Source organism: Toxotes jaculatrix, chromosome 22, assembly GCF_017976425.1.
Source record: "Toxotes jaculatrix isolate fToxJac2 chromosome 22, fToxJac2.pri, whole genome shotgun sequence".
Classification (NCBI taxonomy): Eukaryota; Metazoa; Chordata; class Actinopteri; family Toxotidae; genus Toxotes; species Toxotes jaculatrix.
Genome location: NC_054415.1, coordinates 16,754,192 through 16,772,178, shown reverse-complemented (window position 1 = coordinate 16,772,178; position 17,987 = coordinate 16,754,192). Strand labels below are relative to the sequence as shown.

At 42.7% G+C, this 17,987-nt stretch overlaps 1 protein-coding gene across 2 annotated transcripts in view; it reads left to right on the top strand.

Annotated features, from left to right (window-relative positions):
* Positions 1-679: 679 nt before the first annotated feature.
* Positions 680-17,987, top strand: part of chst11 (carbohydrate (chondroitin 4) sulfotransferase 11) — a 51,492-nt gene continuing 34,184 nt past the window's right edge. The window contains exon 1 of one of the 2 annotated variants that reach the window (XM_041030621.1): positions 680-782. In XM_041030621.1, the coding sequence (XP_040886555.1) occupies positions 680-782 (103 nt within the window). Of the gene's footprint in view, positions 798-17,987 lie in introns of both variants that reach the window. The other variant, XM_041030620.1, reaches the window with a different exon arrangement.

The window sequence follows — 17,987 nt, the reverse complement described above, 5'->3', positions numbered from 1 at the left end:
ACAGGAAAGGCCCGCAGAGGGTGGTGAGGGGAGCGGAGCGAGTGACAGGACAACCACTACCACTGGCCGACTCCAAAAGAAGGCCAGCTCCATCACAAAAGACCCTACTCACGCCAGACACTACCATTCCACCATTAATTATACTATAATATACTACAGTCTGTTAGGAAACTACTCCTGCATAATTATCATAAACTCACAGAGTACTTTTATTAATAAAACTTTAAAAAAGCATGTATACAAATAAAGTTTTCCTCCTTACAGTTAGTAGTAAGGGAAATCCCAGCAGTTTACAATATGGACTACACCAGAACAGTGTAATTCAGTTCACCACTGTTTCCCAACTAACTCATTTAATAACTAAGTAATCTTTCGAAAGCATGGCTGTAGTCCTGATGATGCTCTTGCACATCTGGACGCATTCATTTCCTTCTGAGCGGGGGGGGGGCGTTTTGCCGTCCCTGCCCTCCCCCCAAAGCTCAACAGTGGTACTTTCCGCGTTGGCTGCGTTCAGCTCATTGACCGGCGGACTATCCTCATCAGTCTCTACAGCCAGCAGAGCTGCTCGCGGAGCCTCCGACGAACTTGGCCCCCCTCCCGCCCTTCTTTCCGCCTCTCTTCAAAGCCTCGAGCGCGGCGGCTCCCTCCGCAGACTCCAGCGTCTCCGCTCCCCGCCGCCATGAAGCAGACTCTCAGCGAACTAATGAGGATGAGCAGGATATGCCGGATGATATTTGCCACTTGTTTGGGATCCTTTATTCTGGTCATCTTTTATTTTCAAAGTATGTTCCAACCAGGTAGGATCTCCTCTCCTCACACTCGGATTTGTGTGTATGTGAATGAGTGCGTGTGGTTTTGTGTATGATGTATGGAATCCTGCCTGGCAGCCCCCTTGGCATGTTGACACATCGATGATTTTTTTTTTTTTTTTTTTTTTTTGTGGCTGTACGGTAACGCAGCAGATAAATCACTGATACTTACATCGTGTGGAGTCGTAAAACACCCAGCGAGGAGAACACTGTCTTTTCTATGGCGCGTTACAAGACACTGTGGATTGATTGTGTGCTTGTGCTTTTGTCCGGCTTTTGCTGAGCGGGTCTTTCTTTGTGGATGTGTGTGCGTTTGGGTGTGATTGGACGTGAGAGACCGGGCGCTGTTCGCTCGCCACCCCTCCACCACCCCCTACCCTTCAGCTGACAAGTGGCATGGAGATATTATGGAGATGGCTTTTGTTGTGGCTTTGTCACCCAGAGGTTATTAACGGATCCCCAAACTATCTGTTCGGAGAATTTAAAACCGATGTCCCTTTCTTATCCATCCAAATCCATTCTAGTTGAGCGGAGGTTCTTGGGTGTGTGGGGGCATCAAAGTATGTTAACTTGGGAGATTTGATTTGTTAATTAGCAAAACAGCAGTTGTGTGGCTTTGTGCGCCACAATCAAAGAAACGTGCGTTGTTGGGATGCGCAAAGCTTGGCAGGCGCACCGACTGTACAGTGGTGTTCACTCAGCGCTGCCTGACCTACTGTACAACAGGTTTACTGTGTGGAAGGAGGGAGAACAATGCTTTCTGGGTATTTGCGTTCAATGAACAGAAACGGAATCAGTCCCAAGAGAAATGATGATCCTGTGATTCTGCTGTCTGTTGGGCTCATTGGGAGGGTTTATAGATTTCTTTTACCATTCTTTATGGCATTTGTGCATCTTTTGCATACTCCTGTCCTGGTTACAGTCTAAATCTATAATTGATAGGGTCAGTGGTGTAGCATCTATAGGTGATGATGTGGAGTCACCTACTGGATCTGGCTGCTGGGATTAAGAGAGAGATGAATCACAAGGCAGAGTGGAGAGCAGGAGCTGCATGCCGCAGGAAGCTGAGCAGACATGCTGCCACATCTCTGATTCAGGAGGTATATTCCTCTAGACCGTTGTGAGTCACCTCTGTTGCTGCTGGCAGAAACTGATATCAATCTAATCCCCGCACAGAAAATCACTGTGATTACACCACTTCAGGGAGAGAGAGGGTACATCAGACAGCCCCCAAACCTTTTCCACGTCAGCAACCTGAACAGATCGATAACTGGACCACGTTTAGCCCTTTGTTTTGTTGACATCAACTTTATTTACACACCCTGCTTTAACTACTGTGTTAAAGTGATTTAAGTGTTAACCTTTCAGACTCACAACAAAGACATGATTTCCACAAGGGACTTCAGCAACAGATCACCAGTTCAATAAGATAATAGTACGTCACACAAATGGAAGAAAACATTGCTTTAACACTTTGGTTATGAATGGATTAAATAAATGAGATGTGTTTATTAGGTGGGTTTTGCTCCCATTGGATAGAGTCAGTTTCCTTGTTTCCAGGTTATGCTAAGCTAAGCTAACTGGCAGCTGGTCATAGCTTTATATTTACCAGTGCAGACACGAGAGGAGAATCTTTTAATCTAACTCCTTGCAGGGGATCAAATAGGCTCATATCTTAAAAAAAAAAAAAAAAAAAAAAAAAAAAAAGTAAAGCTGTTCTTTCCATGCTCCAAAGCCATGCCATTTTGGACGTCTATATTTCTGAGATTTCAGTTTACAGCCCAAGATCACTGGAGGTGAATGGAATTTAATTAATGTTGTTCACAGGTAATCTTAAAACATCTTGCTTTTCCCCAGTTTTCTTTGGAGCTACTCTCTTATGAAGACATGGTCCTACTGGAAACAGCTGGCAAGGTGTTGTGTGAATTATGCAGAATAACAGATGCACTGATGCTCATACTGAATTTTAAATGCCTCGAGCACCACTAATGAAATTCCAATGACCCCCTTTTAAAGCCCAACAGGATGTTAAAAGATCTGCTGTTAATATCTTGGTGCAGGGTCCCTTCAGACCTTAAGAGGTCTTATAGAGTCCATGTCTTGGCAGGACTAGCACAGCTGTTTATGTTTTTTGTTGTTGCTGTTGTGATGTGTTGTTGATGTGAGTGAACTGACCCTTTAGACTTCGGGGAACCTCCAGCTGATATGATTTAGATATGGTTTAGCTCAGTAACATTGTACAGTGAGACCTCTCTCTCCTACTGTACATCGTTAAATCAGCTTCCAGGGAGAGAATTGATTGTAAAAATTGAACCGAGACTCCATTAAACCCCTGTCAAGGACCCCTGGATTGTGCTCTCTGAGTTGTGCCAACCTCCAAAGGCCTTGCATCAGCTTCTGTCCGACACACACTCACACACACAGGTCACACAGTGGATATCTTATTTTGCAGCGTTGATGACAGGGTGCTGTGTCCAGGACGCTCTGATTGAAGAGGAGATGTTTAAAGCACAATGTTTGTGCTGGAGCTGGGATATAACTTTTAATGATGCAGTGTGTATTTGTATGTGTGATTACACAGGTGAGATTGATACTAGTGAGGTGAGTGTGTCAGTCTGTTTACCTTCTTTCATAAATGACTCCATCTCACTGTTTCACACTCCCATCTTGATCTTTCACTCTGCCCAAATCTTCCCTTTCTTTTTCTCACACAGGCACACACACACACACGCACTTCACCACCATTGTTGACCATCAGATAAAGTTCCAGTTAGTGTCTCCCAGCCCCCTGGTCCAGGCATGTTTAGCCAGCCTGGGAATCCCGCCTGGCCTCCCAGTGTAAACTCTCACCTCTCTTCCAGGACTAGCGAAGTCATGACCTCTTGTAAAAAGGATGGGGGGAGAGAGGGTGGAGGGGTATCACAACACAAACAACTCTATTTTGACGTCTTTATTAGATTTTGTTTGGACTGAAACGTCAGGTGGAGTTAAAGCAGACAGAAAACACAGCAGTGAAAATATTCTGTGAGCCAGTGTTCAGTGTCTAGTTAAGCTGTTTGTACCTGTGTGTTAAAAGAATTTGCCAAATTTTTGTTCAATTTCACTCGCACTTTGGTGGCAGCTAGGAGTGTCCTGAGTTTGGTAAGGAAGTATCAGAATATTCTTTCAGAATAAATAGGCATGAGAAGAGATTTACAACACTCAACAGAGTTTGCTGATCTGACCTCCAGTGGAAGACCAAGTCTAGAAGCCAAGACAGCAAAAGGTTTTTCTCCTCTGTATATGTATATGTATATGTATATGTATACACACACACACACACACACACACACACACACACACACACATATATATATATATATATATATATATATATATATATATATATATATTCTGAGAGAGAGAGAGGCTGGAGCCTTAATGTATTGTACCTCAAAGGAGTGACATGAAGTCTTTGTCAGTAAATGTGCAGCAGAATATGGGGCTAACTGTAGACAAGCTTGGCTTAGTCAGATGTTGTAGTAAAATGTTATGATGTGTGGTATCAAAGGCAGTGCTTAAGTCAAGAAGAACCAAAATGCAGTTTGTACCATGATCTGATTGCAGCAAGCTATTGTTCATGAATGGCTCTGTGGAATGTGTCTAATAAACTGTTTTCCTCTATGAAATCTACAAATTTGAGATTTTTTTTTCAGAAGTGGTTGAATAGAGGTGGCCTTAACCCTGTTAAACCGACTCTTTTGCATATCAATTTTTAAATGCCGGTAAAACTGCAACCACATAAGATAGAGCAATAATTAAACCAAGCATATTAAACTGGAGGAGTAACACTTACATATCAAACTTTAAACATGTCTCAGAGAGCTGTTCTCTTCCACGAGTGGGTGTGCAGAAAACCAGTAAAAAGTCGCAAAAAATCCATAAACAGCGCACACAATAAAACTAGTATAATCCAGATAGCGGGTGTTCGTTTTGTTTTTGTCTTAGTTTATAAATTTGAGTGTATCTCAAAAACTAGCCAATGAATACACTCAAATTTATTGTGGTGTAAAATTATTTTGTGCAACTTTTTTATATTTCTAATTTTGAGGGATACAGCTAAGACATCTCTGTATTTAGAAAAATATGTGGCACCACAGCAGGTAAAAATGTAAAATATGTTCTGGCGGATTTGGTTTTATGGCAGGTTTAAAAGGGTTAAAATAAAATGTTGTCTCTGTTAGTCAGAATAATCCACAGAACAAGCTGTGGATTGGAACTACTTTCTACCTAGGAAATAGTGTGGGTACAGTACCAAAAAATTTTTTTTTAATACTGTGAGCGCCAGAAACAAAATTTTATTCACCTCTATTGTAATCAGTGTTGGGTTGCAATGCATTACTTTGTCACGTGTGGCAGTATAGTGAATAATTTCAACAGTAAGGACATCCTTACAAATGCAAACGTCTGTGTCTGACTGACTGAGCGTAACTGAGTAATGAAGTTACATGATGGGTCAGCTTGTCAAGTATCGGAAAGTCCCTATTGGTTGTTGCGCTTTCAAAATGAATTGGCGCAAAAATTTTCTTTTAAGTCATCGGTTGGCGTGGGTGTACAGGCAGAGCTATTTGTGTCATCAGACTATGGTTGCTTTCCATTGAAAGTACACACCCAGTGTAAAGGACTGCAATTTGAAATTCAATAATCACATTACAGAAAGCTAATCTGACAAAATGACTTGTGGCATCGTAGGAAAGCTCACATCAGAATATGACTCAAGTTATTTAAGATGCTAACTAACTACAGTCTTGTATGCTCACCTGACACATTGAGTCATGAATTTGCTCCCAAAGCTTCTTCCAAAAAAGCTTTGGGAGCTTCCTGAAAACAATTTTAGGAAGCATAAATCAGATTAGCAGTATGGTACACAACTTTGTGTTTGTACTCAAAGAAAATACAAAGAACCGGGCAGTGAGACAGGTCATTCAGACCAAAAGAAGGTTGTCGTCCTGTTGTTATATTTCAGCCTGAAGGGCTGGTTTGTTTAGTTTAGCTGCTTCTCGCTGACAGCCCTGAGCGAGGACCTTCATCCTTCCACCTTCATCTTGTCTCTCTGAATTCGCTTTGAGCCTAGGGTCACTTATCGCCTGTGACAGATCCAATCTGCCTCATCAGGCCGAGTCGCTGCTGCTCTTTTAAAAGAGGAGTAGCTGCCGAGATCAGCACGGCTAATAAGGCCGTTTGCTCTGTGGGCTGCTTGTTTGGTTTCTTTGTGAGGTGCCTCGGGGATATTTTGGAGTCTGTGTGTGTGTGTTTGTGTGTGAGCTGAGACTGCAGCTCTATTCACTCACTGTACTAAGTCTTTTTTCATCCTCTGAGAGGTAGCCTGCTTGTACACACAGGCCTCAAAGTTGCATGCTCACATTTCACGTCTCCTTCAAAATCCCTTGTGTCTCCAGAGCGGTTAGCTAAACACAGAGACTGACCTGAGTGACTTAATTTCAACATCAACCCAACATTATTTATTTATGTTTTGTTTTTTTTTACCTGTGTGTGTGACTGAAAGATTTCCATAATATCAGACATGAACTGGGTTTGAAGCAAGGAATGGGAAAGTCTTGGGAAAGAATAAAATATTCCTGCCTGGAATTTCTCTGGGAAACTCGAAATTCCTCACCTTCGTTGGTCTGTGGCGGCAGTGTCAGCTGTAACTGATGTGCAGGGAGAGAGTGCTTAGTCACTGGGGTCAGTGACCTCAAACACAGGAGCCTGTAATTGGAGAAAAGGGCTCCAATCCTCAAACCTCTTTGTAAAAATCTCCATATTTTCCATGCAGGGTTTTCACTCTGACAATATTCGACTTATTTTATTAAAGAGGAAATCGTGTAGTTGAGTCTTCACATTGCTTGTTTTGTCTCATTGATAGTCATAAATTTGGAGTTATTCAATTTAAAATCATAAAACAAAAAAGCAGAAACCTCACATGGCCCTGGAGTCTTTGGCATCTTTGTTGATTCACGGGGGACCATGGGTAAGATGAGGTTGCACTTGATGATTATGATCTAGTTAGCACAGTTGGTAATAGACGCAAACACACTACCCCCCCCCCCCCCCCCCCGGAAAACCACGTCCTGTCTCGAGAACAGGTGTCTGCTGTGTCTGTGATCCTCCTGATCCAGCGCCAAGTTTGTCTGTGATTGCAACCAAACTATTATATCCTAGTGGAGACTTAACTGTGGTTCAAAACTTGAGGTCCTCATGGGTAGAGGCTGCTCTTTGAGGTTTTAGGGTTAGGGTTAGAATCAAGTGTAGGTTAGGGTTGGGGTTAGGCATTTAGTTGTGATGGTTAAGGTTAGGCTAGGGAATGCATTGTGTGTGTGTGTGTGTGCATGTGTGTGTCTGAAACATTACTACCATCTGTCAGACTTCTATTTTCCTCACTGCCATCTGGACTGTCTGTAGTTGTCTTTTGTGCCTTTCTGCTGTGTGGATAAATTCTAGTTGTGATGTGTGTGTACTTGTAGATTTCTCTTTGTGTGGACCACTTTGAGCATAGACCTTGTGAGGACATTTTGGGAAAGTGAGGACATTTAGGTCAGTCCTTACAACTTTTAAGGGCTGTTTGAGGGTTAAGACTTGGTTGTAGGGTTCAGGTTAGAATTGGGTTTGGGTTAAGGTTAGGTTAGGGTAAGAGGCTAGGGAATTCATCATGTCAATGGGGATCCTCACATCCTCACTGTTATTCCTTTAAATGACAATTAGAGGTTCAGTTGCTGAAGAGGTTCTGCCTTTGTTGAGCCCAGCTTTCTGTAGACACAGTAGTCACACTAGCTACTGTTTTACAAATTGTTCAACATTCCACTGATTGGTGTTGATTTGTTACTTCCTGTGAGCAGAGGAGATTTCCTACCATAGAGCTAAGTTTACGCTTAGGTCAGAAAGGTCCTTAAAGAGGAATGAAATGTCGGCGAAATATGAATAAAATAAGAGTTCCATTTGAAAGTACCTGTTAAATGTGCTAAATGGCTGAAGATGCTAAAGATTCTTTCGGTATCCAATCATTTATCAGAAAGGCAGGATACAGTGGGAGAATGAGGACAATAAACGACTAAGGTTATGAACTTTGATTGACAGTTAGAAATCCATGAGTCAGTCAGTCAGGGTCAGTGCCATATCTTGTCTGACAATCTTGAAATCCCTAGCTCGACCCCTGGGTGTACGTGTGTGAGTGCTGGTGTGTTGATAAGTGTATAGTGAGAGTGGAATGGCTCCCCGTGGTCATTATGCACAACTGCCCCTGCTTGTCTGCAGGCCCTGAGCAGCAGTGGCAGCAGTTGGTGGTGGGAATGTAATCACACTGCCGCCGCCAATAAATATTGATTTGGTTGTTAGGTTTTAGCCCCGAGCAGGACGTGGAGAGTGCGAGCGACGCGCGTTTGCCACATTTGGACATTAACAACAGGGGAGCAGGAGGGAACAGGGGGCATTTTTAGGTGGTGACAGAACGGCTTTCAGAGCAGATCTCACAGTCAGTACAGGAGAGCCAGGAGAATTTGTGTTTGGGAAATTGCAGGATGTCTTTGTAGGCATACAGTATGCCCAAAATACAACATAGTTGCCTCAAGAGAATAATGCAACAAATATGTGTGACTGGAAACCTTATCTTTTGGGAAATGTCAACACATTGATTTAGGGAATTAGGAAGAGTAACCTGCTCAGCTCTTGGAGAGTCAACACAAACACCGTACAGTGTGTGTGAGGGAAAAGAAGGAGTGTTTTGGTGTGCTCCGCTGCCAGACGTACCGTAGACTGCATGGCGTAAGAGTGAATCATGGCTTTAATTAAGTGGAGGAAGGCTGAGCAGCGGCTCAATAAATGGTCTGCTCTACACTGGCTAAGATGATGCTTTATACAACAACTGGGAGAGATTTTCCACTTCTTCCTCCGTCGTCTCTCTGGATTTCAGAGAGATCAGACTGCTTGCTAAATAAAAGGAACAATCCACCCTCAGATAGTTATACACTTATAAACATCATCCATCTTTGGTGTTCTGGCCATTCCAGCAGGGATTTTGTGATATACCTCCAATTAACTTTTTCAGTGTACCTACTTGCCTGCTATGTGCCCCATCTGGTTTTGCTTCAGTTTGAGATTTCATCTATTTTCAGAATAAAAGACCCCCAATTATACGCATATATGTCAGTTTACTTGTTATGGTTAGTTCTACTGAGCCTGTGATGATGTCGTAGTAATGTCATCAGAGTCAACTCAGTTTGCACATTTGTGTTACAAGCTGCAAGTGTAAAATTTTGGGTCTAACAAAAAAATGATGTTGATTGCATCATGGGTAATGTAGGATCATTCCTTCTTTTAATCTGTCTTTTGCAAGTTCTCCACCTTTATGGAATCGCACTACTAAATTTGATGGAGCACATCTTAAAAATGCCAAATGTCTTGTCCTAGCTTACATTGTAGTCTAATTTTTGCTATTGTGGTTATAGAAACTTGTCTTTAAGTCTCCATCTTGATGGATTTCTCCCTGTATGAGTGTTCAAGGTTAGCTGTGGTGCAGGATAAAAGCCTCTTTGATTCAGAGAGAGTGACACCAAAAATCAACTGTGATGTCTCCATTTTGCCAACTCATCCACAGGAAGATGAAAAATACCAGTGCCATATAAAGGCCTGCAAAATGTAAGCAGCATCATGGATGCTTTTTTTTCTATTAGTGAAATTGATTAGAAGCTATTAGCTATTAGTTTTCAGTCCCCACCACAGTTGTGGATCTGAGTTATACAGCTCCAGTTACATGCACGTGCAGTTGAACAGATATTTAGCAGAGAGTTTGAAGTGAACAACTTTTGTGGTATTTCTGTTTCAGGTAATTGAAAATTGCATGTCAGCTCTGTCTGCGACAGACAAACAAGCATAGCCAGGAATGTGGATTTGAACCTTGGACTAAGTTTGTAAATGTAGGAAGTAACTATGTTGAAAAATGTGTTAGGTTTTCAAAAGTTGACTCCTTCTGCTTTAGACCACAACTTATCAATCACCTCTTGTACTTTCCTGTAAAAAACGACGTCACGAACGTGACAGGCCCAAACTGTGGATTCTCTACTCCTCCATGTTTTTCCCACATCATTTCCGTCTTTCTCCTTCACTTCATGCATCTCTCTTTTCTCATTATTCATCCATCTGGGCTCAGTGTCGGAGGAGTTTTTCCAGCCATGGTTATTCTGCCAGCGTGGCCGGTTTGGCCAATGAAGGGGTGGATGCTGCCACCGGCCTGCTGCAGACTTCACAGTGCGGCATGGCAGCATAGAGCCTGCTCAGTTGGCTGCTCCAACTAAGTCTCAGAAGATTTTTTTAATGTCCCTCCAAAGGGGTCAGGGCGGACATGTTGACAGAGCTGGCCAAACAAAACTCTCCTCATCACTGACTCAGCAAGAAGTGGGCACACACACACACGTGCATTTGCCTAACCTAATACACCTTGAAGATGGAGCTGTAGTGTGGTTTAATGAGGCAGCCTCACTGCAAAATGGAGCTCATTCTTTCAGATAATTTGCTTATCTCCTTGGCAGCATTGTTGTGCAGCAATGTGTCTGTTAGATCATGGTGTCGTTGACTTTGGTCTAAAGGTGGTACTAAACAGTCATCATTTAGTAATGAGAAGAATGCATCCTCTGGGGAGCATGAATGTGCAAAAAATAAATAAATAAATGGAAACTTGGGCCTGAAGAAAGTTGCTAAAAAGGTCAGATTAATAAGAGTTGCATCCTCTGGTAACAGTAAAAATTCCATGGCTATGCTTTCATGGACCATAATGCTAGTTATGGTGAGGTTTTGACCTGACAGAGGCAAAATCATAAGGGATCAACCCTCCGCGCCACCCTCATCATGCCCAGTGTGGTCCGTCCACAATCAGAAGCTGAGACGGGCTGGGCCTAGTTGGTACTTGAATGTGAGGAATCCATCTCTATGCAACTTTTGTTCAGGAAACCATTCAAACCTCTTCTGATTAGTGTTGATTTTTCACTTCCTGTGGGCAGAGCAGAACGCTACGAGACCATACCCCATTGCTGCATCAGAAAAGTAATTAAAAGTTGATGAAATGCTTGTGAAATTGAAAATAAGTCTTAAAAAAATAAGAGTTAAAGATGCTGTTGATGACTCTTTTGGGATTCCTTGACAATCTCAGAGCAAAATGAGTCCTTTTCAATGTAGTCACTTCATTTAGTCCAACTGTGGTGAACTCACAAACAAATTTGTACAATCAACCGATATCAAACCAGCAGTGACAATACTGACCCTCAACAGCGCAAAATTAGTCCGTACCAGAAGAAGCTGTCATATTAGTTGGGTCACGTGGTCATTACCAAGAAACCAGCAGCAAATACATGGCAAGGAGGCACTACTTTCAGGAGTGACTCGACACTTATTCTGAAATTTGCTGTTATACAGCATCTGATTCCAATCCAAATATCAGTACCACACTTCAGGGACATTTAAAGCTCTAGACCAAAGTGTTGGTCAAAGTGATGGATGGATGGACAGATCAAACAAATAACAGGCTAATTTTGCCAATCTTTGTTTGTGTAGAGTAAAACATGGTCTTTTAACCTTGAGTTTGGGTGACTCTTGGCAGCTCTTGTCTCATTCCCCTGGTATTGTTTGTGCTCATGTTTTTCAAAAGCTCTAAACCCTGTTACTTCCTGTCATGAACAAGGTGTTGGCATTGTCTACCCTCTTTTGCATTGCTTAGTTTATTTTCCTTTGGGCTTTACTGAAAGTAGATAAACATGGTGGGAGTGATTTCCTTTCAGCATTCACACTTTACACCATTATGTGAAGAAACTCTACTTCATGGTTGATGGGCTGCACAATCACAGCTTCGTCTAGAGCTAGTTTCCTTCTAAAGGTCTCCCTTTATTACTGCTTTGATTACTTTGTGCACAGTCAATTCACAGACATAAGAGTGCTTTCAATCTTCTGATCTAATTCTCAATAAGAAAGCAAAGAACCGTATTCCCCAAAATGTAAAAGTAGACGAAGTAGAAGAAGTCAACAACTAAAGACTTTTAACAGTCAGGGCCTCAGACTTCCAATGTGGATATTGAAATCGCTGCAATTTGTCTCTCTTTAAAAGTCTTAAAATGTTTTTGGATTGTTATGAATCTTTGATCTGAACTGGCCTTAAAAGCTTTAGTTTGGGTTTTACTAAAATAATGTACTTCTGGGTTGTAAAGCAGATTTCCCTCAAAATTCAAACCAATATAAGTGGTCACACACTCACTGTAAAATGCAGTGCAGAAGCTTCTGGAAACAGACAGACATCTCTGCAACAGCCTGTCTTCACGGTAATTATACTGAATAATGTCTCAAAATGAATGTATTTATGGCTTGTTGACGGTAAAAGGCTTCAGCACACATGGCACTTTTAAAAGACAAGGAAGGGTTGTTTGTGAGTCTGCTTACTGTACTGAAGAGTCAGAACCAGACTTTAGCCAAACCACATCCAGCAAAACATAGCACAGCATCGTAATACCAGAGGGTTAATGACAGCTGTCTGTTCCTCTTATTTCTGCTGTAGTCTTCTTCCTCCTCATTTCTTTTCTTTTCTCCTGTCTTCTATCTAAGCCTAACCCAGTGTTAAGAGAGGAATTAAACAGGGCCGTCCCATTTCAGGGCAGTTGTGTACCTTACCTCTGGAACCGCTGCTTTGCTGGCTGAGAGAAAGACTCACTGGGCTCCTTTTATCAAGTCAAACACAGTCTTATGGTAGCTTTGTCTGCATATGCAGAAGATGATAATTAAAAGGGAGGTTCAGGCTGTTATAGAATGGCAGCAGATAAAAAAGCAGCCGCCAGATCTGCGTTACAGTGTTGAACCTGTGTTCTCTGGTGGGGATTACAGAGTCAGTGGTCCAGTCTGCATTTATGGTCCAGGCTTTACTCTGAAAGGCTGCTGGCAGTTCATGTATAAGCTGCCCATTGATAAACAGGGAGCTGACCGCCAGCTGAGGTTTGTACATGGGGTGATATCTGTGAACACACTCATGGCACACCTGGATCCAGGATCCAGACTACCCTTTTTATCACAGGATAAAACTTTAGCACATTTGTTTGACAGATTATCTAGTTTGTTTGGGTTATTGAGGGTTTGGTTTCACTATCAATATGGCATACACTGACCAATTGTGCATTAGGGATGGCTAAACTGGCCATCTGGATCTCCAAAATAGAGTGTGGGGTGGACTGTGTGGTCCCTGAGCTAACGACTAGAGGCCTGTTGGCAGTTCGCCTCAGGGTGGAGTGTGCTTGTAGTGTGATGCTGAGCAGACTGGAAGACTTCAGCCTTATATGGACTGCGGGCAAAGCTCTCTGTACAATGGGAGATGATTGATCCTGTCTGTCTGGCCAGTGGTTGTGCAGGTGATGAATGTGATTATTGTTAATAGTTGTGTCGTTTTTTTGTTCCTTAGGATTAGATTAACAGATAAATTGCTGCGTAGAGGCTGTGGTGGGTGTTTCAAATTGTATACTGTCCCCGGTTTTTGGTTTTCCCCTATACACTTCATCCGTCCTATGTGTCCTATATCAAGGAAGCTTTCATAATACCTTCATTGATTGGTGGCCAAGTGATCAGTGGTCTTGTTGGGTGGCTTTTGGGATGAATCACGTCCTCCGAGACACTATGTCCATCTATCCGATAGGCTGTAAGGATAGTCCCTCAAGATAGTAAGATTACCCTGCTGTCAGTTCTCATGACGCAGATCACCATGTCCAATGTTCCACTGTTCAATCCTAACAAGCTGTTAGAGAACAAGATCTGTAGGTTTGGATTTGGTTTACCATTGAACATCAAACATTTTAGGAATGCTTTCCTCTTTTTGTCCTCGATTGGTGATCTGCGCTTAATGAATCACCTGTGATAGTGATTATGAGATACCTGTGAGGACTAGCTGAGCATCTGTTACCTGCTGTGAGAAGCAGGGGAAGATGGAGGGAGCATCAAGAGGAAAGAGGAACAAAGAATGGCAGAGAAAAATGGCAGAGGAAGATGTTGGGGGGTGGTGGGGGCAATATTCAAAGCTTTTTACACCTTCCTCTCACAACCAGCTTGCTTTTCAGGCAGGATGGGGTTGCCATGGTGATAGTAAGGGAGGGCTGCCATCGGAGAAGAGCGACGTCCTCTTTTGGCTGTGGTCCGCCCCAACGTGGTAGCATAATGGAAGTGTGACTTCTGACAGTGAAGTGTGTCTGGTAGGGGGCTGTGCTGGAATCTGTTTTCACCTCGTGTGTTTGGGTTTGGCCACATCTAGCTCCATGTCACCTTTACGGAGACAAAGAGCAGCAGCCTAACTCAGAGCATCTCAACCCATAGAGAACAATATAATACATGTGATGTGATTTTAATGTGAAATCTACAGGAAGTGTTGAGGTTTTTTGTCAGTGGTTTAACAACAATTAAAAAAACAAAGTCAAAGTGATTTAAATTAATTAAAGGGACATTTTGGTGTTTCCAAGTGGGTCTGTTCTGCCTATGGATCATGCTAACTTTGCACTCAACACCTTTGCTATAATGATTTGGACAACATGTTGCCAGCAACTCAGACTCTTTCTCACCGTTACAAGGCATTATTTATGGACCAGCCTTTGTGTGTTTATGCAGGATTATTCGAATGTCTATCCTTTGATTAGCTGCTTTCATTTGTGAATGTATGGCATGCATGCTTACTCTGTATTTCTCAGCCCATACATCTGCCTGCATCTCTCCGTGTCCACCTCTGTGTCTTCTTTTCTCTGATTCTAACCTGAGATGACTTGGACACATGTTTTGTGTCTCGGTGCCATCCTGAATCGATTTCCCACATATCCTCCTGCCAAGTCTTGGCTGTGCTCAGCTGTAGATCTGACTGACAGACAACACAGACACCTTAGATGCTGCTTCGTATCCCTTCTCTGTGTTTCTCAGGGTCCACTGGCTCACTAAATCATGCTTAGTGAGTCACACACACACACATACACACACTAACATATGGGCACACAAGGCCATAATTTCCCCAGATGTCTATTTTAAGAGGACTCGCAGTCCTTGAAAAAAAACACACACACTATAATTTTGTGGTGCATAACTGCAGTGTTGCAAGAGCAGGCAGCATTAACGGTATCTCAGTGCGCTAAGGGAGAAGGCCAGACAGAAAGACAGACATCCACATGACTCAGTGCCTCTATCCTTCTAACTTAGCATTAGCTTTCAGGCTAATGCTATGTTCTCACAATTCGCGCTTTGCATTTCCTATTAATTACTCTGTAGGCAAGTCCGTTTTATCTCTATAGCACCAAATCAGTACAGAAGTTATGTCAGGGCACTTTTCATATAGAGCAGGTCTAGACTGTAAATATCCCCCATTATCAAGCACTCGCAGACAATGGCCAGGAAAAACTCCCTTTTAAGGTTTAAGGTGGAAACCTTGAAAAGAACCTGGCTCATAGTGGGCGGCCGTCTGCCTCCACCGGTTGAGTTGAGAGAGAAAGTAAGAGAGAGTGAGAGAGAATAAAAATAACCAGTTCCACTAAAGCAGCTGTGGATGATTTAGTGCTCACATGGAGACGCATTTGTTGCAGGTTTTGCCTGCCATGCGGTCAGTGTGTGCCCTTTGCTCAGGACGGGGCTCAGCAATAAAACAAATGAAGGCCAGAGTCAACTGCGTGTCGTGTAATCTGTCTTCATGTTTCTGTTTGAGCGTCGATGGGAAACAAAAGCTTAAACAAGGGGGCAGAATTGTGCGTCCTTCTATAAACTCTTCCTTTCTCGTGTTGTGTGTTTGTCTCTCCATTTGAAATTGTGGACATTATGGAGGTGACACGGATAAAGAAATGAGAGTGATGGTGTACAGCAGCTCTGTTGAAGTTGTGAGTCAGACAACAAAGACACCTAAGATGTTGGTAGTATGTGTTCGAGGCTTACTGGTCTTCCACAAAGTTTGCAGCTGAGATTCCCCCCACCAATGGAGATTTGTTGGTGTGGGTAAGACATAAGTGGATGTAAGTGGAATATATTCCACAGATCCTTCCAGCCCAGAGATTTTCCTTGGACATGATATCAGCATGTCAGAGGTGCTGATTCATGGGCACTGCCCTGGTTTGCTCGTCGTCCTCCTCTGCCATGGGGAGCTCTTTCTGGATCGGCAGCATTGTTTAGCATTTGCATCCTTCTATCTTGCCCTAGTTAAGACTCCCCAGGCCTAGTCTGCCCTCATAGACTTTTCCTGTAATGTCTGTATGGTGCAGTCTTACATTTGGCTATGCCAGAGTGTTGTTTGCTGACCACTTCCGCCTTGTTTAAATGATGCTTGGTCACTGCTGTCGCACAGAATTATCACTTGCCAAGCCTTGAATATCTTGTATTCCTTCACAACTGATGTTATCGCAGCTGCAGTTTGCTTCCAGAACTATACAAGTGGATGGAGGAAAAAATCCTGGGGATTGACAGCCACCTCCTTAAGGAGCTACTAATCCTCTTCTACAAAGTCTTTACTGTTGTTAAGGACACTTCATATTCAAGCAGTGACCAAAGAAGTCTATGGAGGACTGTGCTGTTATCTCCAGACTTTAAATCTACCCAGCAGGCTGCTCTTGTCCAAAGCTGGCATCCATGCTTCAGCTTGGCCAAGCATCTCCTTCACATGTTCTCTGTCATTTCATCAGATTTTGATGATCTCATTGCTCTGAAAAAATAAGTTGGAGGTATCTTCCTCCTTTCCCTCCTTTCATCCAGCCCGGCCATCAGCAGGAGGGTCCCCCATATGAGCCAGGTTCTGCTCAAGGTTTCTTCCTGTTAAAAGGGGGTTTTTTTCTTGCCACTGTCGCCTTAAGTGCTTGCTCTGGGGTCAGCCTCTGGGTCTCTGTAAAGCGCTTTGAGACAATTTTGATTGTGGAAGGTGCTATGTAAATAAAATTGAATTGAATTGAACTGAAAACTTGAAAAGACTTTCCCTCCATGCTTAGCAGTAAGATAGTGCGGTGCTGTTTTAAACTGGATGAATGTTACTCTTTTGAAATGAAGTATCCGTCCACTACAAGCCATTCCTCCGGCAAACAGTTCCTCTTCCCTGCCACCTTCATCAATTTCCAAGTATCGGTATCCCATTAGGTCCTGGAGCAGTGCATTGTCTTGCCCTTCATAAGAAGTCATTCACCTCTTTACATTATGGTTCTTCTCTTCAAAGTGGTTTGCTGTTTCTTTGAGGCCTTTCAAGATCATTATAATCTCCAGTTCCACTCGCTGGTTGCTTTTCCACTTTCCCTGATCTTTTGTCCCACAGGAGCTCAGACAGGGCTTCTGTTTTTCCCATGTCTTCTGTCCCTCTGGTGTAAGGTTTTGACTGAAAAAAATAAAAGCACTGATAGTGGACAAACAACCTCCATAATTTCAACAGGTAATGTTCCCTTGTTTTTTTCTGCTTGGAACCAACTAAGTAGCACAGGCACACACTCACACATCTCGAAAACTGTCATTAAACAGTTAAATCTTTTGAGGAGACACTCGCATTTAATACCTGTGTGCGTTTTCTCAATATTAACAAACACCTATTGGACAAAAAGGTACTGATGTTTTACAGATACGCTTGTATATATGATTAGTAGGCTTTAAAGACATAAGAATGAAGAAAAATGCATTGGAGAAAAATTGCAGTTAAAATGAATTTGCCTGTAGCCTACTTGTTTGCACAGCTATAACCATGGCAGCACACTCCAAAGGAACTGTTGAAAAAAAAAGAATGACATGCACTCCATGACACAGGAAACAAACAGTGGTCTCCTGTGTTTTGTTGATCCATCCATCCCAACACCTTTCTCCTTTACTCCCTTCATAATTCATATGACCACTAGAGGGCGCTACCATTTGCTGACCCAACTGATGCTGTCTCAAATGGCCGCTAAACATCACTTAACAATAAAGAAATGGCTCATGATAAGCTGCTTGTACCAACAGCCTGGGTTATATTTAATGGGAAGGCCTTCACTTTATCTCTCTGCAGGCCCAGAGCAGCTGACAGTCACTGGTATCTCAGTTAAAGTGTACAGACACACACATCCCATCTTCTCCCTGCTGATTAAGGCTTTTATAATTACAGGCCTCTGAATGCCTAACTTGTTCGCACTTCAAAGGTGGCTGACCGTGATTGGAGGAGAA